The sequence below is a fragment of the Eleginops maclovinus genome, chromosome 24, assembly GCF_036324505.1.
Source record: "Eleginops maclovinus isolate JMC-PN-2008 ecotype Puerto Natales chromosome 24, JC_Emac_rtc_rv5, whole genome shotgun sequence".
In the NCBI taxonomy this organism is placed as follows: domain Eukaryota; kingdom Metazoa; phylum Chordata; class Actinopteri; order Perciformes; family Eleginopidae; genus Eleginops; species Eleginops maclovinus.
This window is the reverse complement of record NC_086372.1, coordinates 4,106,649-4,128,844: the sequence shown is the minus strand read 5'-3', so window position 1 is coordinate 4,128,844 and position 22,196 is coordinate 4,106,649. Positions and strand designations below refer to the sequence as shown.

The 22,196-nt window shown below is 41.9% G+C and overlaps 2 protein-coding genes across 3 annotated transcripts in view; one reads left to right on the top strand and one right to left on the bottom strand.

Moving 5' to 3' along the window:
- Positions 1-639: 639 nt before the first annotated feature.
- LOC134860902 (cysteine/serine-rich nuclear protein 3-like) lies at positions 640-6,642 on the bottom strand. 2 transcript variants are annotated; one of them, XM_063877783.1, is made up of 5 exons: positions 6,319-6,642; positions 4,725-4,895; positions 4,274-4,530; positions 3,861-4,172; positions 640-3,100 (listed from the first exon to the last, which is right to left on the bottom strand). In XM_063877783.1, the coding sequence occupies exons 1-5, from the start codon at positions 6,365-6,367 to the stop codon at positions 2,066-2,068; spliced, it is 1,824 nt and encodes a 607-aa protein (XP_063733853.1). In that variant the 5' UTR covers positions 6,368-6,642; the 3' UTR covers positions 640-2,065. The 2 variants fall into 2 exon arrangements, with proteins under 2 accessions (XP_063733853.1, XP_063733854.1); XM_063877784.1 differs by having other exon boundaries at positions 3,876-4,172.
- An 8,705-nt stretch (positions 6,643-15,347) lies between these two features.
- xirp2a (xin actin binding repeat containing 2a) overlaps positions 15,348-22,196 on the top strand; it is a 41,605-nt gene continuing 34,756 nt past the window's right edge. Inside the window, exon 1 of the mRNA XM_063877802.1 lies at positions 15,348-15,726. Coding sequence (XP_063733872.1) covers positions 15,514-15,726 — 213 coding nt within the window. The 5' untranslated portion in view covers positions 15,348-15,513. The remainder of the gene's footprint in view (positions 15,727-22,196) is intronic.

Here is a 22,196-nt window from a genome sequence, read left to right as displayed (position 1 = left end):
TGTAATGTGGAAGTGTGTGCTTAATTTCAGTAAATGTTTTATGATAATGGGCAAAAGTATAATTCATAAAGGTGACTTGGAACAATAAAAAGCCAGTTTTCCTGGAAGATTTTGAGCAATAAATGAAACTACTTTCTAATCTGACTAACACAAAGGCTATCAATAAACTTAAATATGTATGTTTTATAAGATGGGTATTGTTATATTAAATACTGAACCTGAATGATGTCTTTCTATTTACCTAAAAAAGCCACGTGTGACGTCATGTCCCCAAAGCCTGGATTGTATGCACATGTTTTAAAGTTTCCATTAGGGAAATAATGTGTGTTTCCTGACAGTGGACAGATGTTTCGAGCAAAAGCGATGTCATAGTTTGTCCTGAGGCAGCAAACACGTAGACAACACATTTACTGACGTCAGAAAACATAATTTAACCCCTGATGTTGGAGGAGGTCAGTGAAAAGCATGGAGGAGTCAGTTGTTGTCAACATGTGCCACCTGCTGGTAGGAAAGTCGAATACTATAAAATGCACTTGTGGATTTTTATTCAGGAATTAAGCTTTACTGCAATTTAGATGTATTAACACCAAGACAATAAAGTCAACCACCTTTAAAAGTGTTTTATTGACACTCATGGAAACTTACAGTTGCTTTAAAAAGAACATGAAATATATTTGGCCCCCAGTTTGGCAGTGTTGAGAGACAAAGTTACTACTCTTGACACAAGCCTTACGTTATCTGAAACCTGGAAAAAAGTGCAGTTTTATCACATTGTTCACACAACTGTAAAATGATAAATAGCATGTATAGGCAGAATAAAACCCCATATGTTTAGAAAGTCATAGTCTGGCATTATTTTTGTAATTATAGTGTGATACCTTTGGCAGACATGCTTAAGGCAAGTTCTGAGATTTAAGCTAAATGCTACCGTTAGCATGTGGGCGAGCTCATAATTTCTATAGGGCCTACTATGCTATGATAGTGAACATAACTTCTCGCTTTTAAGTCAAAGTAAAGCCAGCCTGACAGGAATACCATCAGTTTGGAAGGTATTTGGTCATAAAAAAAGTTATTGGAAACAATTATGTGGACCGTATAAGTGCAAGAGATGAAAACGTACTACTCCTTATTTTTCGGGCACTGTTAGAACAATACTGACCTAGCATCAGAGCTAGGCCGATACAGAAGCAAACAGCTAAGTTTGAAGCGATACATATTTATGCCGTATTCACTCTCGTTCTAGTTCCTGCAGATGATATGTGACACATTAGCTGCTAAAAGCCCCCATATGTTCATCAACTAGATGCTAATTTATGTCTGCATTTTGTTGTTATTTAGAGTATTCAAGCTTCCAGTCATGAGGGAACCACAACAGGTAAATCAAAAACAATGAGCTGAAATATGCTAACCGTTTTCATAGCTAAGAGGAACTGCAGAGTCTCTGATAATTGATAATTGTTTAGCCTATGTGTTTGTCACTTCAAATTACATTGTTAATCATAAACATATTTAAAGCTGCTTTAATTTCCAAAGTGATTAAACAAACTTCTAGGAAGTCTGAAGCAAAGGCAAGTTGCTAGCTTGGCTAAAATGTGAGCCTTCAGTATGAATTGAGTCAGATGTATGTGTTAATGACTGCCAGTGTTTTGTCAGTGACACTGTTTATCATTTTACAGTTTGTGTTAAGCCTTGGAACATAGGTTAACTGAACACATGCTTTACAGACAGGCATAAAGAACGATTAGCAGCATCGATGAGACACCAGCACAATGCAAAAATATTGAAACAATACAAGCACCTCAAAATGTTGATTTGTCATAGATGCCGGCCACAACCAGGAAACATGCTGTAATGATCAAATGCTTTATGAGAGGGCATAAATAGTACTCCATGTAGTTACATACAGAAACACTGTTTTATTGAGATTAGTTTGTGAACTTTTTATAGTTTACCATCTAAACCAATAATCCGTGTGACTCATTCTGAATCACTTATCAATAGAAGGGCACCGTTCTTGATTAAAGAATTTCAAATGAACGGATCCCTCTCTAAAGCCTTTGAATCATCAGGTACTCTCAGAGCATGATGTGTCTGTGATTTGCTTTTTCAGTCCTGGTTGCTTCATTATTTCCTCTTTATTCTGCTCCTCAGATCCAGACGGAGCCTCAGTCTGTGAGTCACGCTGCTCTGGATTGTTATGGAGGTCTGTGGACGGGGGCTGTTCATCAGCTGCATCGGCGGGGGGAGCGATACTCTCACGGGTGTCCACATGTGCACAGGTTTGAAGCTTCATGGACTCTGTGGGGTCAGGGAAGTGGCTCTTCTGCTCTGTTTGGCAGTGGAGTTTTATTTCAGACTCTAATGCTGTTTCCACTGTGGGGAGTGTGGGGGTATTCTCACTGAGGAAAGCAGGAGAGTCTGTTTGATAATGCTGCGAGCTGTGGAAGGGGCTCATGTTAGAGTAACTCATCACAGAGGGAAGGGGAACCGTGTAGGGCGGAGGACTTGTTCCATGCATTGAGCAATCCCAATCATCGTCATCCTCTTCTTCATCATCTTCCTCATCATCCTCTTCATCCTCTTCATCCTCCTCGTCCTCTTCTTCGTCCTCCTCGGGGTCCATTGTGTCTAAGCTGTGTGTGCTGCAGTCCGACAGCCCGCTGCAAACACTGCTTCCATCCTCGTCGTCTTCATAGGCCTCATCATCTTCTTCCTCCTCCTCCTCCTCCTCTTCTTCCTCTTCCTCCTCTTCATCTAGATGTGAATCGGTGTCGCCTGTGTTCTGGAGGTGCATGATGGGAATGTGCTGTGTGCCACTCATCAATGGAAACTGCAGGTTCGTCTGCTGCTGCTGCTGCTGCTGTTGGACCAAGGAGGAGTCGTCATGGTAACCGTTGCCATTGGTTACAAGCTGCTGCTCCGGCTGCTGCTGCTGCTGCTGCTGCTGCTGCTGCTGCTCCTCACGGCTCTTCTCCAGCTCCAGCTTCATGATGGTGTGCAGGAAGTGGGTGCGCACCCGGACCGGGTTGAACTCCAGGCGTCCCGTGTTGTTGCTGCAGCCGTCTTTGGTGCAGCCGCAGGGGAAGGACATGCGGTCCACCTGAGGAAAAACAAAAATAAATCCAGTGTTAAACAGCAGTGACCAAAAAAGGGGAATTCAGGGATGAAGTCATGTTTGGGGAGAGCTGCAGAATCCGCTGTATGTGTACAAACTACTCACCTTAACGCAGTAGAGCTTCTTGTATGAAATCTTAACCCACATTTCCTTGATGTCATGGTTTCATTAAAGGTTTATTTTTTCTTAATTTAATCTTTGGTTTAAAAATCCTCCAAAACCTTGATTATAATTTCAATCATTTATATGGCAAAAAGGCGTTGAAAGGTGTTGTGACGCGTATAGAAGCTCTCATGAGTCAGATGGTGGGCACTGAAAAGAGTAAGAGAGACACGCGTCACCTTTAAAGGCTCGCTCCTACAGTAAGTGCAGTACGTTAGAGCCCTGTGCCCTATAAATGTTCTTCTAAATTGGGTTTTCAAACTTTTTAATGAGCCCATTTAGCATTACATATGAACTGTGAGCGATTTATATCACTGAATATTTTGGACAACAGATAAGGCAGTCTGATTGAAGTTTGTATTTATCTCAAAAAGTGGAAGGTTGGCAAGCTAGGCTAAAAAGCTTTCATTTGTACAGCCATGGAGTTATTTAGGAAGAGCTAGTCCCAGATTTGATTTGGAGTTAACTGCTTATCTTTAACTTTTAGGTATTACAACTTTGGCCAAATAGCATCAAAGTTTTGAGGAAGTTGTACTGCTTTGACAGACATGAACAACACTTTAGTATTATAGATGGGCCTCACCACAGTTCCATTTACCTGGCACTTAATGCCGGCCAGGCTGCAAGCACAGGTCTCCGGGTCACATATCCCCCGGCAGCGGCACCCGCACTCCTCTCGGGACATGCGGAGTGAACGCAAGTCGTGCTTCTCCTCCACGTCGATGCGTCGGACCCCCGAGGCACGGAGCAGGGTGCGCCGCCTCCTTGTAGTCAGAGGCTGGAGGAAGAAGTAATCATCCACCTCCGTGTTGTCCACATCCAGGTCATCTTCGGAGATGTCATCCAGCGTCAGGGTATCCGCCTCCACGGATGACACGGTGCCATTCTTGGTCAGCTAGAGGACAAGAAAGTATAGTTAAGATTGGACCATAAACCATGCCTACACATGCACAATATTTTAAGGAGGATAAAACGGTTAGGATTTGACCCACTGACTTTGAGTTTGATGGCATTGAGTTTCTCCTCTTTGAGATGATCCCTCAGCATGTTCCGGTGGCTCAGTTTCTGCTCCATGGCAAACTCCCTGAGGGTGAAATGCTTCACCCCGCTGTGGCGTGGTGACATCCCCAGGGTGCTTCCCCCCTGCGTGGGCACACTGGTGAATCCCTGCCGGCGGTTGAAGTAGTAGACCGTCACACTCTCAAAGTGCACGTTGCGGCCCCGCAGTCGCTTCGACGGCTGCGGGACAGTGGCTAAAGTTGACACAGACATGACAAGATTTGTTAACAGCTTTTTTTTAGAACATTTGTTGGAGGGCGAAACATTGACTTTACCTATTTGTGATCTATTACAACAGTGTTTGACCCTGATCTGTCTTTGTGAGTTGATTTTGCCCAATTTTGAAATGTTTCTCTATCTCAATGTCCAGTGTGGTGTTGTGTCTTACAGTCCAGCAGCCCAGAGGGGACGGGGTGGTTGAGACTGTCACTGCTGTTGCCGCTGTCGCTGCAGGAGACCTCATCTTCAGACCCCTGCAGGGACAGATAGGGGGACGGGCCCTCCTCAAGCTTCCTCTTAAGGATCCCACTCATCATGTGGCTCCTCTCAGTGGTTGCACCTGCACAAGGGACAAGGCTTAAGTTAGGGTAGGTGACTAATAATGGATATAAGCCAGAATTGAGTAAAACTCTAACATGTGAAAAACAGTGGACTTTCATCTGTATAAACACCATTTATTCTGTCCTTTGCCATTTTAACCACTGGATTCAACCTTTGAATCATACAGCATGTGTCCTTCAGAACACCCGGCAAAATAATGTTGATAAGCAGTGCCTTCTGGAAAGCTGAAATTGTTCAAATAAATGGGAACAAAAGTGAATTTAATATGACTTAGTTTCCACATACTTATCATTTTCCACATTGATGTATCTTAAGCTCATTCTATTTAATATACCACCTGATTTTTGCAGAATGTATTACATATATTTGTATTGAACTTGCAAAGCATCAAGCAAAGCAAGCAAATGGAATTAAGGGTAATCACCGGTAAAGTATTAGATTTTCTACTTTTGGAAAACCGTCAAACATATTACAGTTTTTAGAGTACTACTCAGTACAGCCCAGTAATAAGCTCATGGATTTTGTCTGATTTTTAAAATTCAAACTGGCACATGTTACATGACTAGCTAATTGTTTTTTATTGCCTTTAATATCAAATTAAGACTTTGATTAACCAATATTCAGTTCTGGTTGCTTTTTTGGAAAATGGAGTGTGTAAACACCTCTGATTGGAGATACTTTGCACACCTTACAATCCATTTCTCATAAAAAGCACTTTGATAACAGGAAGTGTGTCTTAAGTCACAGTGCACTTTTTTGATACATAAATTTCATATTTGGAAAAAGTGTTGAGCGAACACCAATTCGAGGATTACATCATATGCAGCAGAGCTGAGTGCTGGGCCAAGCTTTAACAGGCTTTGTCTCCTTCCTCTTACTTCCTACTGCAAAACAAACACTCCTGTGTGACTTGTTTTTTCCATTCCTCCTTTCTTTTTCTCATTTCTTCTTATCATGAGTTCACTTTCTCTTCATCTCCCCAAACTACCTGGTATTTATTCCTATATACAAGCTCACTGCTTTTTAGGGAAAAACAGTAAAACCATAAAGATCTGTATTAGAAAAGACCCTGAACGCACCATTCTGTGTAACATATTTCTTTCACAGACAGTGATGCAGCTTTTAATACAGGAGAGTTTCATGTGCTGCCACTTTAACACACACACACACACACACACACACACACACACACACACACACACACACACACACACACACACACACACACACACACACACACACACTACACACACACATGTGTCTGCATGCATGTGCAGCCTCCCACTCCCCATGCATGTCTACATCACAAACACCTAACAGGGGGATTCTTATTGACAAATGTATATCAGCATCATCCTGTGACGTGATTCAATCCCCCCGTGTTGCATGCAGAGAGGCTCTCTTCTTTCCCCGTCACTGACCTGTTTCCTCGGCTTGCCTTTGGTTTCCAGGAAGTCCTCGGCTCTGCATCACAGTGTTCACCAGCAGCAGCCAAACATCCCCATGTGTCGTGATGATGCAGTGAGCGATGCCATGATGCCTCTCTCCCTCTCTCTTGCCAGCAGCCTCTGGCAATATTGTGCAACACCGAACACCTCTGCCTCTGTCACTATCTTATGCGTTCTCCCACTGCACCCTCATCCTATGTCTCTCACTGTCTGATTCTCTCCTGCTCTGCACCCCCTTCTTTATTCTCCCTCCCTCTCTCTCTCTCCTCACAAAGACTTGTTAGCTCGATGCTGCTGCCGGCTGGAGCGCTGGAGCTTGACTGAGGTGAAGCAAGCCCTTTGAGATCACAGAGAGAAAGGGGGGTGGTAGATGGGGATGGGGGTGGAAAGTGTAGGTTCTGCAATGTGAAATTTCCAGTCTACAGGAAAATAATTGGCACAAATCTACAAGCAGTATTTCCTCCGATTACAACAAAAAAAGAATGAGTAGAAACTGAATCTCTCCACCTGACGTCACAGGAGATATCAGTTTTTTTCCACTCCATACAGTGTTTTATTTCTCTCATGTATTGCTGTGCAGGGTATTTGTAATGCTAATGTGTTTGTTTTTCTCTGTTATATATCTTCTTTTAATTTCTATAAAGCTAACTTCACATTTTAATTGAAAGAGGAAACAAATCAGACAAAACAGGCGTGTCTGGGAAACACTTTGACTACCTTCGAGAAATTCAATGAGAAAAGTCATAATCATAAATGCTATGTATAAGGAAATAATTAAAGGCTATGGAAATCAATATAAGAAAATAGATTACGATTGACAAAAGATTTCAAATGTAATGAAAATGTAATCCTGTTAATTCTACAAGTCAAACGCTGAGATGTCTACTCAGCTAAGCTAACGAACATTAGCATTTATTGTTTTCTTAATCATGATTGGAAGTAACTATTAAAATATATAATTATATGGAATATTTAAGTAGTAGGAAGAAGTCATAAAGGAAAAACTCACAGCTTAACAAAGCAGCTGTCAAAGGACACTTAGCAAGGATTCATAACCGTCTTGTTGCTTTCGTTACAGCAGAATTGGCCAACAGTATTCAGGCTGGAAAAGCTTGGACGCAGGCTGAAAGTCAACCATGCTCTTCTGCCAGGAAATGCAGTGACTGAAACCATCAAGCAGTGAGTAAGAAAAACATCTACATGGTAATTTGTAATTGTGAGGCGGTATGTGATGTGCAAATGACTAAAATTAGAAAAAGCTTTTTTGTTGCCCCTGCATGATGACTCACTGCCTCTAAATATGTACAGCTCAAAGACGCGTCTATGATTTAAGAGTGTTGAGTGTCCTTTAACCTTTAATCAACTCAAGGTGTCCACTGTTTATACAAGCTGTTGGTATCCCAATCCTCAGCTGTACTTTGTGTGAAGTTATTTGGAAGCTAATATCAGGCCAATATTTCAAGTGGTTTGGTTTAGCTAGTAGGTATTAGCAATATTAACCATGCTATGTCACCATGTCACTCCAACGAAAAGCATCATTTTCCAAAACACTAAATATGACCTATATTCCTACATTTCTTTGATTTAAAACCCAACATACTCACAAGCCCCTGGACATTGTTGCTATAGCAATGCCAGACGCTGAATGTTCCATCTTCCTGTTATGTGATGTGCTCGGTTGAAATATATCAGAAGTAAAGCTACCGAGAGCTTTAGCCTTGAGTTTGTATGTACTGTACACAGAGAGAGAGAGTTAGAGTGCGTTAGTGATTCATCTGTCAGGAAGACATTTTGTTTTTGGTCGCAGTAAACAGGATGTGGGAAACGATATGGACTCACAGGAAACATCCGATTCAAATTCAATCAGAAGTGTCGAAATAGGACTTGTGATTGGTGCATTTATGGGAGAACCCACTTAAAGACATAGTCATAATACACATAGTTGTTGATGGTTTGAAATATAATAAGCTGGAACATAATTGCAGTGCATTTAGATTTGCAACAGCTGATTATTGTCCTCTGTATTCTTAGTAGAGAGGGTCATTAAAAAGTACTGACGCTGTCTGGGTACTGTGGGATCAAACTACCAGAGCGTGGAGTAAAATGTCCTTGACCATAAGGTCAAAACAGGCAGCAAGACATAAATCAAGTGTCTGGCATGAGTAAATATTCTCACATCAGATTTAAAATGTCTCTCTATTCAAAAGGTGAACATGGAAATGAAAAGTTACCAAACACAAAAACAAAAGCACACTATGATGAGCTGATTTTACTTGAGTTTCGTTATTACTGTCAATAGTAGCTGACCTCCACTTGCTGTTGGAGGAGGGCTTTTTTTGGTTTTTGTGCTGTGCTCTGAAACGCCTCGTTTTTCTGCTGGCAGAGATGGAGTGGCAAAGTGCCGGAGAGACAGAGCGATCCTTCCAATCAGCTTCCATGGCAACGGGCCACGAGAGGGAGAGAGGTAGGGGGGAAGGTGGGGGGGAGATGAGGAGGAAGAGGAGGAGGAGGAGGCAGCTAGTAGGGTTGTGGGGAGGTGGGGGCTGGGATGTGGCAGCGCCTAACACTGAAGCATGAGGGGAAAGCTGAAAGAACTGCAAGAACTGTGTGTGTGTGTGTGTGTGTGTGTGTGTGTGTGTGTTAGAAATCTGAACAATGGGTTAATAAAATCGCTGTCTACAAGACACATGATTATATTTTTTATACCACACACCAAATGTCTTGATTATTTTAAGGTTGAAACCCCATAGTGGCGTCCTCTAGTGCTCTTAAGGTCAATGGAGGACACGTTAATCATCTGTACATGGGGCCTGTAGAAAGGGCTCCACAGCATCCGGTTATAAATAACAAACAGAGTGACATGTCTGCAAATAAAAGACATAAATAGTCCCTGACAAAGTAATCACTGTAATTATGTTGTATTGCTACCTTAAATGGATCTGCAGTGTGTCACTTGTTGCTACTGAATGAGTTTATAGTGACCAATTCCTTTTATTACATTACAGTATCCTGTGACATCATTCAGGGCTATTCCTAATACCAACCAGTTGTGATTCAAACAGAGGTCCTTAAAAGGTTATGGATAGAAAAAAGGGTCTAGCTGTTGTCTGCTTTGATGATGTGTTATTCTGCAGTTATTCCTAAAGGAGGTGTCATTTTGTTTGAATGCTTTAGCCTAACATGCTTGTTGCTACAGTGTTTTTTTGATTGGATTGTCAGAGTTTCAAGATGACTACTAGTCCATCAAAACTTGATTAAATACTTTACGCACATTCTTATTGGATCAAACCATCATTTAACTCCTAAAATCTCTGCATCAAATGCTCGTTGCACCTGCCGCAGTGCTCAAGGATATTTTAGTAATATTCGTAGTCATTTTGTTTTGATAGTCTTCAGTTTTTACCTCTTTTTACTGTATATTTAAAGTAAGGCTATACTGTGGAAGCTGTTAAGATTGGAAATAGGTTGCGTACACATGCTGCCCTCCATAGAAAATTAGTGTCTTGCTATTTGGACATGAGGCGGTGTTGTGTTTTATGTGAACACTGACATGTTTTCCCTCGCCTCAATGTATTCTTTAGTATACTATAGTATAGCATCATTATTATAAACAATCTGCATACTACTGGATGCCATGCTTAGCAGTAACTGCACTAAAATGAAGTGATTCTGGGAGCAATTAATAATAAACATAATGTACTAAGGTGTCAACAACCAGCGGGGTCTCGGTCAGCGACACCGTCTTTCACTGGGAGTTTTTTCCTCCAGCTTCAGTCCTGAGCCCATCATTAATTCCCAGCTCCTGTCCGGTCCTGCTGCCTGGTGGGGTGTAATTGTTTCCCCAGGGACCCAGATAAATGGCTCAGCTGTCTGGCTGCTGCTAACTGCTGCCTGACCCACAGACCTGTGTGTGTGTCTGTGTGTGTGTGTGTGAGAGGAAGAAAAACTGATAGGTTGAGGGAGTTTCCTTACCACAGGGGAACAAAGAGTTGGTGTGCATTACATAATGTTCGATAAAATCTGCTGTATTTCCATTCTGACAAACATCCATTGTTCTGCAGCTGCTTTAACATTCTTACAATTATAAATCAGGCTACAGGACTTGTAGTAGTTCACAGTTTGGACCTTACAAATATGATGTCAGGAACAAAAAGCTGCCAATGCTTTTCTTAGTAGTCCTATTTGAAATGAAAATCTGTAAAGAAGAGAGGAAGAGATTTTGATCCTGCAGCTGACAAAGATTCTGATAAGTAAGACCGGTGTGGAGGGACCGAGTGTATGTAAGGCCATTTTAAACAGCAGTTACAGCAACTGCATTTAGCTGCTGCTGCAGGTGCCAATTAGATCCTACTTAATTGGCAAAAATAACTGGGTTGTAGGTCCCTGGATTGAAAATGAGTGGTCAACTCCAAAGCCACTCAGCTCCTGATGTTCCCTTTTTTAAATGTTGTAACCAACAAAAATTAGTCAAACAATTTGGTTTGTTGCAGATACTGTACACTGCATTTCCAATACTGCTAAAGCATCCAGCTGTTTTATTAATAAAGCAGCTTCAATGCCAATTTATAAAATGATGTGAAGCCCACGTTCTCACAATTTAAATCAGCAAAAATAAAACTAGCCATTTGTTAAAGTCCTGTGTTTGCACGTAGCAACCACCAGATGGCAGACTTGGCATTTACAACAGATTACAGCCACTTGAAGCTAGTATTAAAGCAGAGGAAGCTGAGACCAATAAAGAGCTGTAAACAAAGCCCAGCCCAGCCATGTGTAACAGCATATTTTGTTTTTGATAGCATCCCAAGATACATTTTTACGGTCCACAATATATGTGGAAATTGGGCGGTAAAACTTGTATTTATCTCTATTTCTTTCTGTTTAGCTGGATACCAACAGGAGCCCCAAAGGTGTCCGAACCTTGCTTTGGAAACCCTATAAAAGCTTATTTATACTGGGCTTCTTTGATAGATTGATAGTTATATTTTCTCTATAAAACCACACGGTAAAGGAGATTTTTGAAGCATGTCAAAACTAGTGGCCCACTGCAAGACCAATACATCTGATCATAGGATCCGATACACAGCTGCTCCATCTTTTACTGTGTTTTATTGCTCCCTTTAAACCTGGGTTTTAATGCTGCAGCCAGCTGTGAGAAATGTGAAACAGTCCAGGCAGTCATTTTTTCCTACTTAGAAGAGGAGGTGGTGGTTAAAAGCCGGTCAGGAGAGCAGATGGCTGAGCGTCTGTCTGGTCTGTTTAAAGAACACTGCAGGCGAAGCCCCAAGTCAAACAAGCCAACTACATTGCCTGGGATGATCTCAAAGCTTCCACTCTTGCTCTCCATCCTAAAGACATCACGATTTAATCCTTCACTGAACTCCAGATCTGAGCACACTAGTAGAAAGCTCCTCTTGAAATGAACTGATTTGTTGTTTTAATCTGTATCATAGTGGAGAGACAGTCCCACAAATGGCAGCACATTAGTATGCAACCCAGCTGTTCTCATACAGCCAAATGAGGCAGTTAAATCCAGCTATTAACTAAAAACAACATTTGGATTCAATGCATTTCCCACAGCTTCACCTTGAATGACACCTGCATTCTTCTGTTTTCATTGATAGACCACACAGCTACTACATTGCATCACTTTCATGTGAGCCTATCGGATGACCGGTTTGTACTATTGAGAGCAAGGTAGGAAGTAAAACCTAAGTAATCGGAGTAGTGTAGCTGCCATCTGATCCATACTGACTGCTGTGGCTAACCGTGAGCTTAGAAAGTGAGCAGGAAGCATAACAGTGTGTACAGTGAGAGGTAACCTACAATTTCATATGGAAGTGTTTAACTGTGTGCACACAATAACTTAGTATGGTAGTATTAGATGTAAAATGTGGACGGTTGTATTTTTCTGTAGTTAATAATAGTAGTACCAGTAAAATGTAAGGACCTGGAATATGCATGTCACCCTCTAAAGGAGGTCAGAGGTCTACTACACAGATTTGTTGCTGCCTCCGCTCCAAAACATTGGACATGAACCCCTGGGTCCTTTTTAGAATCGATACTAAACACTTCTAGGAAATGTATTTTGCTTCCCTGGGCTCATGTCGCCTGGTCCTCTGGTAAAAGGGTCAAGAGTTCAAATTACAATCACTACAAAAGTGTTCCCTTTTTGCCTCAAAGTACAAGTCTATTCTTTTAATCCCTTAAACCCTGAGTATACAACATTTCACTGAGATCTGCCAAAAGGCCCTCTGCTTAACGAAGGTAATGAGTGCCTGAATTTGTAGGCGGAGAGGTGGGCTGAGGATAGATGAGAATGCCAAAAATAGCTCCTTTTGAAGAGTCAGTGGGAAGATGTTTCATTTCAGATGAGATAATAACACAACACTTTATTGATCCACTGAAAAATGATGTCACTGAAGCATCAAACTAACTATGTAAAGACACGATGCTGTTGACCTGTGTTTTCTGGTAAATATCTGAGCATGTAGGCTGTGGTTTTGAGTAGGCCCTACGTAACTACACTATGAAACTAAACATGGTTTGTAAAAGCGTAGCAATAGGCTGAATGTTCTGAAATAGCCTGGGAAACTATTTCATTTTCACTGGATTTGTTTACCTCTAGAGGCCTGGCATTTGATGATGACATTCATTCAGTAGAAATGAGATTATGTAAATCTGGCTGTACAAGGGTCTGCAGCCACAAGCCGCAATTACCAAACACAGGGTGCTTACCTCTGGCTTTACCTCTGTGACAACCACTGAAATATGTTATGCTAAACCCTTAGTGTAGAGTAGCAGAGGAAAATAACAGCTAAAATGTCGGCAACATTTAGCTAAAGTTTGCCGAAATCTACTGGAGTTATATCCGCCATGTTCACTAGCTAATAGCTAACTGTGTCTGTGGGTCGTATGTGGTTGGACATTGCACAACAAAGATAAGCTTTAAAGCAAAACAATAAGCTGAAAGATGCTTAAACACTTAGAGCTACATGAAGCTGCAGGTTGTAATTGTCTTTTGGATCATCAATACTGAGGCCTTAATCTCAAATTTCACTTAAAGGAGGGTTGGATTCAGAGAGTGTGGCTTTCCATTTTAACATCAACAAACCAAGAAGATTGAATAATGTGCAGTCAGACACTACACGTCACGTTTCCCTGGCTAGAACTCTTTTTCTGATTGTGTTTTCTGTATTTCCAGACTTCCTCTTGGGAACAGATGGACCTTTTGGCTCTTTAAGTACGTACTATATTAAACTGTGTAAAATGGAGGTATTAAGGGATGGCTCTTTCAATTAAATACTGGAACATTTGACATATGTGAACACACATCTTCCTGATGGAGTAGACAAAATAGAGAACAGTTACTTCCATCTTCCTATCTTATCCAAGGGATTATATTTCAGTCTGAAAATAAGTCGTCTGGAGTCCTCTGCCAGGAATTCCTCATGGGAGCACACACAGAACCTGCATTATATTTTATTTAATAGAAGCAGACAGTGTTTCTGCCCTTGTGAATCCTCACAGTCTCTCTAAAGCCCCACCAGAGCTTAAATGTTGTCTTGTTGTATTAAAGAAAAGCTGCTATGGAGCTTTGTGTCAGGGGGCATTATGTTTGCTCCCACACTGAATTCCACTTAGCCCTGCACTTATCACAGTATCTGTGTGCATGTGTGTGGATCCGCTTTCACTATGCAACAAATCAAGATGCATATGACGGAAAATCCCTACTACTCCATTCGTCCCGAAGACGTCCTTAGTGTGCTGTATTCCAGCGCTGAAATCAAACATTGGATCAAAGTTAATGGAATTTCAAAACAGAATATATATTTTTGTATTCCTTGTGAGTAACGGCTGACACTGAGACGCCTACATGGACACCGGATCCAGCTGAAAGTGACACACATACCTTTGATCCTCCCTGAATAATGTATTTGCCACTGGTATAATTGGAGTGATACTGTGTCCTCCAAGGTGCTATCAGATGCATATATCATGACCGTTCATTCATTAGGATTGATCTGGATTGCCTCTCAGTTCCTTTCTCTCCCCCTCTGTATTGATGTGTCTGTTTTCAGGCTTGTAACTCAGCTGTCTTCGTTTCTACATGATCCTGTAACTAAGCTGTCAATCTCCAGCGGATTCCTCTGTTCCCTCTCCTCTCCATCATGTGTCCCCTGCTTCTCTTTCAGAGCTCACATGAATATAACAGGGGGGGCCAATTTTCACTTTTTACGTGACTGTGATAGAACGGCTGATATGTGTCACGGAGGAAGCGCACTTAATTAAGTTGGTTAATTTCTCTTTTGTGCCAAAACAGAAAGCAGGAAAACCCTCCCAGGGAAGTGTTGGTGTGGCAAGTGGAAAATGAACAATGTCTCCGCCATCATGGAAGCAGCGCAGGCCAGCAAGGTTAGCTTTTATGGGTCTTCCTTGTTTAGTTCAGGGATAATTAGCCACCCCAGACGTAGTGTTCCAGGAAGGGTGGATGAGGTTAAAAGCTGTTCATTTGTTTCCTGAAAGCTTGCAGATGTTCTTCTTAACCCCGTGTTAATTTTGGCTTGGCTTTGCTGTTTTGGGGGGGCCACAGTCTACCGTATGTATGAAAACAATAATTGAAAAATGATTGATACACTTTTTATTGGCCATTTTTCTTTATTTGGACCTTGTTTAATGGCATGCTTACCTGCGTTTTGCATTAAGAGCAATGGCGAACAAACTTACTAACGGTCCCTTAAGCTGGATTTAAATTGAACCACTTTATTATTAAAGTACAATGAGTTGTTTTTTCATTTTCAGCCACTCTCCTTCCCTGTCGTCACTTCTTTGGCCTTCTCTCACAACACAAATCTCAGTTTGCCTTTCTGAGCCCAGATGTGACTTTACATAGGCTTCTGTGTATGCATGAGTAATAACAGGGCAGGGGAGAGAGGAAAAAAATCCTCCTGTGAACTTTTCCTTTCCTCCTCCTCTTTCCCCCAGCCTTTCAGTGTGCCTGCAAGACCCGGAGAGCCTCGCAGACAGAGAGGAACCCAAGCAACTCCTGCATCTCCATCTCCAATCCTCACCCTCTTAAAACTTCCTCACCCCTGCTGACTCACCTCTCACAATAGACTTCCTCTCCAAGCCTGAAGGGAAAAGAAGGGGCGATACGGTTTCTGTACAACAATGGAAATTCAATCAGGAAATGGAGAGGAGGTGGCGAGTACAGTGTCGACGACCTCGGGCTTCGTTTCCCAGAGTTCCCCTGGGCCGCAGGTAGAGGCATCACACGATCCAGTGCTCAGAGAGGACCTGCAGGCTGCCAAGAGGATTGAGAGGTTTGACATTCCACTTGATAACCTGAAGAGGATGTTTGAGAAGTCTGGTGCTGGAAACACAGTAAGTAACTGCGTCTGTGCATTTCATTCTGTTTTGGTGCTTTTCAAATTCTCTCAAAGTCGATTCCTTTTTTCAACCTGACAAGGTAAAGTCAGTTGTGGTGACATGAGTGTGAGGTCATGCCTCAGGCACACAGATCTAGTTTCTGAGCGCTGAAACTGAGCTCTATGTATCACTGTTGTGTGCGTCTTCTTTTTATAATGACTCTGTTGAGGCGGATATTGCTTGACCTTGCTGTTGACTTATTTCTGGAGAAATTGGAAAGACAAAACAGGATGTTGCTTATCTCTTCGATGTGATTCACTCGCTGGAAATTTGGGTTTTTCCGTCATTTCATTGGTGAAAAACGCTTACAGTTCACGTTTCTTTGCCAGAGAGGAGGGTGGCCTTCTCTCTCCCGCTTTGTTTTTCCGACTCAGCTGGCTTCTCTGAAAGGAAAATGTAAGTCTTTTGGAAGTGAAGTGGATCATTATGGGAAAACCTCTCATTAACCAAATGTCTGAGGATGAAACAAAAAGGCCCAGATGACCTACTTTTTTGCTCCTAATGTCATTGTGACATCAAATCAAACCTCTTTAAAATGATTTAATGATTGTGCATGGAAAATGTTATCCTCTGAAAACAAAATCAACAGGGGCCAATGCATTATGGGGAATGTGGTTCTCAGTGTGCCAGCGTTGACTGCCAGTGGCGACTGATACACAGCGGCTGCATCTGTGCCACTGGGTTGCTGATATCCGACACCCTGTTATTTGAGACCTATTTTGGGGGGCTTTATGGTTAAGCAGGATTTTAAAAATAACCCTGGTAATTGGCATGTCTGCTGCTACTGGAAGTTGCGAGAAGCTTCTCCGTCAGGCCAGAGGCAGAGGGAAATGTGAATCTGTTAGAAATCACATCTGGCTCTTGAGAAACATTACACAGATTAATGTGGTTAATGATCCACATCACCCGAGTTAAGAGTCTAAGATAGAATCGTTTGATGGTCTCTTTTTGCTTTTCTGTCCAGCTCTGAAGGCTAATACCCCAGTTCTCGTCATCAGACGTGTTTGGGCTGCTGTGGTAAGAGCCATAACAGTCCCAAGAGATAACAGCAGCTCTTTGGTTTCATTATGGCTGTTCAACATTCCAGTATTTCTTTGACTGTTAAACATGATGTCATCGGAGGACGTATACATAGCACACCACTTTTAAGGACATTTTGCATGTCGTGTCCACGCATTTTAAGCTTTCAGTGTGTCATTTAACACCCTGTTCTCATTCCCTAGACGTCACATAAAGACATGGGGTAACATATCTGCTTTACTGGATGTAGGAACAGAACTACTGTGTCAATTTTCAGCAAAATTCATGAATTAGGTTAAAATGAGTACATTTGTTGCATAAATTAAGTTACCTGTGTTAAGTTAAGTAGTCCCCATGAACCGAAACAGAACTACTAAACTACGGATATTCGTAACTCAACGTTTGAGTTTCGCTTTAACACCATGCAGGACGATATTGACACTATGCAGGACGATGTGTAAAACTCTACAATGGTATCATTTTCTCAGCCTTTGCACAAATAATGTGTCGCTTAGCCATTACTGTGCTTCAATGTTATCAGTCCTTCTTTGTTTGAAGAGTGCGACCCATTAAAGCTGCTACAGCAAATACTTATCAAAGCCAGAATCTCAACTCTAAACAGTCTTTAGCATCATTAGCTCAATACTGTCTGGTTTCTCCCCACTGCTCCCATGTTATTTGGACTGAAGAATCTCTGTAAACACACAGCACTCTCCCTGCTCAGCACTAAACAGCAGACAGACATAGTAGGCTATTTACCAATCAACGTGTGCTAGCGTTGGTTTAATGCAGGCAGGCAGTACTTGTGGAGAGCGCATTGGCCTTGCAAAGCTATGTCAGAACCCTATGCTACTTTCTGACCAGGAGTTAGCTTAAAATTAGCCTGTATGCTAGCTGTTTGTTAGAAACTGCTGCTGTGGTCTCTCCGCTGCAACGAGGAGGAATCCGAAACATGTTTAATGTATATTTTTCCCAGGCATGTCCTGTTGCTGTTCTTATCTGTGGAAGAATCTGTATGAGGGAAGATGATTTATTTATGTTCTCTTTAAAGCTGTACAGCTGGTTTGGGAACACATACTGTATCCTGGGTGCTACTAGTCTGATTCCTATTCATTCTTGAGAAGACCTGTGATCAGTGTTATGTGGAAGTCTTGCCGAATAGAGGTGTGCTCTCCATGCGGCTGGTTATAAAACACGACCTCTTCTCGTCTGTAAGGCTGAATATTTAAAGATGCGCTGTATTTTTCTTTCCGTGGCCCGTATTATTTATTTAAACGGTGTAATGTCATTGGAGGGCCAGCCATAACAATGACTGACAGACTCTCAGGTGGTCGCTCAGCTGTGGCCCGTAACCTCATTTGTCGCCATGCAGAGTTTTATGTCGAGTGCAAAGAGCATGTGTAGCGGGCTGATCCTTGAGGGACACTGGCTTGTGTTTACAACATCTGTCTGACCTTCTGGGCATCACAGGGAAAGATACACACAAACTGATTCACATGCATGAGACAGATGAGGTGCTAAAATGGCATATTATATCATGCAGAGAGGAAAGAATTCTCAGGAGCGTGCATGCACACTCTTGTTATTGACATGCTTTTTTAAACAGGCTGCTCATCAGGAATAGTGAGGAAAGCTTTCCATTATTTTGTGCTGGGGAGTGCCTGGTGTGATGACTGCTGTGTTCCAGTGGGTGGCAGTGGAGCGTCTTTGAGTTCGAAGGAGTAAACTGTCACTCTATGAACCCCATAAACTCCACGAAAGGAGGATCAATGTTATGCTCTTAATCAGGAGTTTATCACGGTGAGACGATTACTAATCACCTGCAGTTAATTAGAGTTCATTCCCGACGCCTCAAGGTGTCTTCAAACGGCTTTTCAGTTCAGATTAGAGGTGTCAGATTATCAGGATTTGCATACTTGCTGAAATGTGATGTGTTTGGTAAATTTAACCCAACATAAAATAACTTAAACGGATCTCACGCCATGGGACGACACCTGGCTAACAGGATAACATGGGTAAGTAGGAACTTTTAAAGGTGGCCGACTGAACGAGGTGTCTACATAAATTCAGACAGTGGCTCCACAGGTCTGGAATGTCGCCTTGGTTTATTTTCACAACTCGTATCATCACTGTCACTACATCACTCTTGCATTTTTTTATGTGTCTGGCTCATGGTCAGTAGGATACTTGCCATTTTGTTCCGGTGACCATACCTTTCTATATAGATCTTCAGTGTGTGCTGTTAAATATAGCCTGTAGGCAATTTACGCAAATGGTGAAATGCATTATGTATTTCCTTTTTATCACCTTGTCTCTTTGCCGCGTTAAAATATCTCAAATGACATGTTGAAGGATGAAAATAGGACTGCCTTTTGGCTAATTGTGAGCCCCCCCGTTAAAAGCTACAAAAAGAATCAATCATCAAGCAACACCTGTCATAAATGCACTTCATTAAACGTTGAATAAACTAAAAGCCACAACGTGTCTGCAAGAAATTGATCCAGCCTTGATGAGGACACCAGCGTCCTCATCAAGTCCATTGAGCTCGTAAAAATTCCATTAACTTTTACCAGGCATCTCTTTCGTCTCACTTTCGCAGATTCAAATCTTTTAATGGAGCTGGCAGCGGAGCCGCGCGAGTGACGCATTGCTAGTCTGTTGTGCGATGATGACTTGTTGCTCGCCCGCCTTGGCTCTTAGAATAGTTGCTTTGTTCTGCTGTGTGCCAAACACAGCTGTGAAACTCCCCGCTTCATTTCTCCTGTTGAGGTTACTCATTGTCTACCTGGCGTTGGCTTCGTTTGTGGATTTGAAAAATTAAAAATGATGTTAATGTTGGCTCTGTGTTGTTGTCAGACCCTTTGTTCCCTGAGGTTTTATAGTAGCATGTGCATATTTACACCAACATATGATAATCCATTCCCATAGCTGGGTAATGAATGCATATCTGCGGGCCTTTTTCCATACAGATCGTTGTGTGACTCAGATTGTCTTTTCTCTGACACCCACAGCCCTACAAAAGCATATGTGTGCAACAATTAGCCAAAGACCTCAAGGCTTCATTTCTCAATCATTTATTATGGCGCTATGTCAATGTGAGGGCAGCACCATGCCATCTCATCGTTTCCATGGCAAAAAAAAGAGGAAGCACTCAATATTTTTGGCTGTGTTCATTTAGCAAAGCTCAAGCATTTAACCTTATGACTGTATGAAATGAACAGCATTACATCATCTCAAGGCTTTTTTCTGTTATTTTAGAAAGCATTTCACTGAGAAGCTGAGTACATTTGTTGAGATCGTCTCATAGTTTAGCACGTTAAGTATTAACGTTGGGCTGCCAGTGGCTCTGCATTGTTGGTGGAAATTGGCCCCGGTTGTCTCATTACTTGCTACAGGTTCTTGGAAAAAGTCAGGGTGCCAAATAATGGTCCCATGTTCGTGTGAATAGATGGAAACAGGAAACAGGAGCGGCTAAATATAACACATTGGAGGTTTTTATAGTGAACATCACACAGGAAAAGTATTGTTTTAATTTAAGTTGGGCTGATGCAGTAACACTTGATGCCGTAACTGGAATGAATGCATGAATTCTAATTTACCACATGCTAACGTTAGCATATATAATGTTTACCATGTTAGTTTGAGGTGTTAGTAGCATGCTTTGACTGATTTGAAAGTCAATGGTGTCTCAGATGTTTGGAAAAATACCCAAAATATTGCTAAGGTTTCATTTTGAATTGGTGTCACTGGATGCAAAGCTAAGGGAAAGTTATCATCCCGTGAGGAACATTTTGCAAGTTAATAATAACAAATAGTTGGATCTTACTTCTTTTCAAATAAGGTAATGGGAGTTATAATGAAATGACGGACTTATAAACTACAGCCAAATTTCATGGCAATCTATCCAACTGTTGTGCAGACATTTCCCTTGAAACCACAATCCCTTACGCTAAAGGCACTCCAAGAAAAATCAGTTGGTTCAAATGCTGAACGCACAACATGTTGTGGTCATCCATCCCATAGCTGTTGAAACATTTGAGTCCGGGACAAAGTAATACCAGTAGAAGGTGACGTGAAGTTCGTCCTCATGCATGAGCTCGCATTACGCATTTGCACAATTATAGACTTAAATCCCCAGAATATCAACACGGCATGCAGTATGTCAGCTCCATGCTTCAGTGTATATTTGGAGAGGCTGAAAACAGAGCCGCAGCCCAAGCCACTTTAGAGTCATCATGTATAAATAGTAGAGCCTGGTGATGTTGGCATCCCTCACTGAACATTAAGAGAGCACTGATGAAAGAGACTGAAATATGATTCACATTCAGTGAGCATAAGGCCATATTGTGAGGAGAGTGGCCTGGGAGAGTGAATGGGAGGGGAAGACAGAGAGCAAGGACGATGAAGATGGATAGGGAGCGATGCAGTTTCGGAGTGAATCAGCAGGGGCGTGAGGGGAGAGAAACCAAATGAAAAGAGGGTTCATAAATTAGCAGGTAAAGCAGGTCACAGTCTGATTAACTAATTATATTCATGTTTCGATAATGATAAGCTTCATCAGGCCCCTCTTCACGTCTCAAACACTCACAGGTTTCCTAATGTTCTCTTTTTTCTGCTGCTTTCTTAATTTGAGATAATTTTTAGGAGAAAAGGCCCAGAATACAGAATGAGGAGCTCTGACACAGACACTAAATAGGTCAACACATTTCAGTCTAATCATAAGCTGGATCATGTGTGACTTTTGTTTATTTACGGTACATGTTAGAGCTAAGGGCTAACAAATATATCTGTATTGTGATATGAAATTGCAGAAAACGCTGCAATATGTTGATGGAAAAACCTTGATCTAGTCTGATCTATGTGAAACACACACATCTGATATTAAAAGTGTGTAAGATAAATCTAACTCCTGTATGGGCAGACCTCCAGCCTGCATCATTAGCCTGCTAATGTCCCTGCTAATAGTCAGCAGTCAATACACACAGGCACTTTCTGCAGCCAAACTTTGAAACTCGAAATCATTGGACGTCTGTCAAGGTTTTTAATTTATCTGCCGCTCACTAGATCTGGGTCAAATTTGTCAGTTGCAAATGAGCCCAGTTGGGCAAGCTAAATGACTCAACCCTCCTTTAACAGCTTCCACCCCGAGTGTCGCTGAGCAAGACACTTAACCCTGAGAAACAGTGTGAGGCACTCAAACTGTGGCTAAAACTGTGGGGATTTTGGCCTCAAACTAACCATTTAGAAAGTATAATGTGCTGTATGGCTGCTGAGTGCGTGGAACATAGCTTTTATTGTGTAGAGACCGCAAGATTATTAGGCACGTTTTTGAAAATAGCCTCTAGTGGCTTGGTGATGAACAGCCTACTAGAGGGACGACCCAAACCTCCTCATTATGTGCTATA

Excerpts from the sequence above, each read along its gene's own strand:
- LOC134860902 (XM_063877783.1), bottom strand. The coding sequence starts at position 6,367 with ATGCAGAGCCGAGGACTTCCTGGAAACCAAAGGCAAGCCGAGGAAACA. Across the intron at positions 4,896-6,318 it reads AAGGCAAGCCGAGGAAACAG|GTGCAACCACTGAGAGGAGC; the intron begins GTCAGTGACGGG and ends TCCCTTGTGCAG. Across the intron at positions 4,531-4,724 it reads CCCCTCTGGGCTGCTGGACT|CCACTGTCCCGCAGCCGTCG; the intron begins GTAAGACACAAC and ends TGTCAACTTTAG.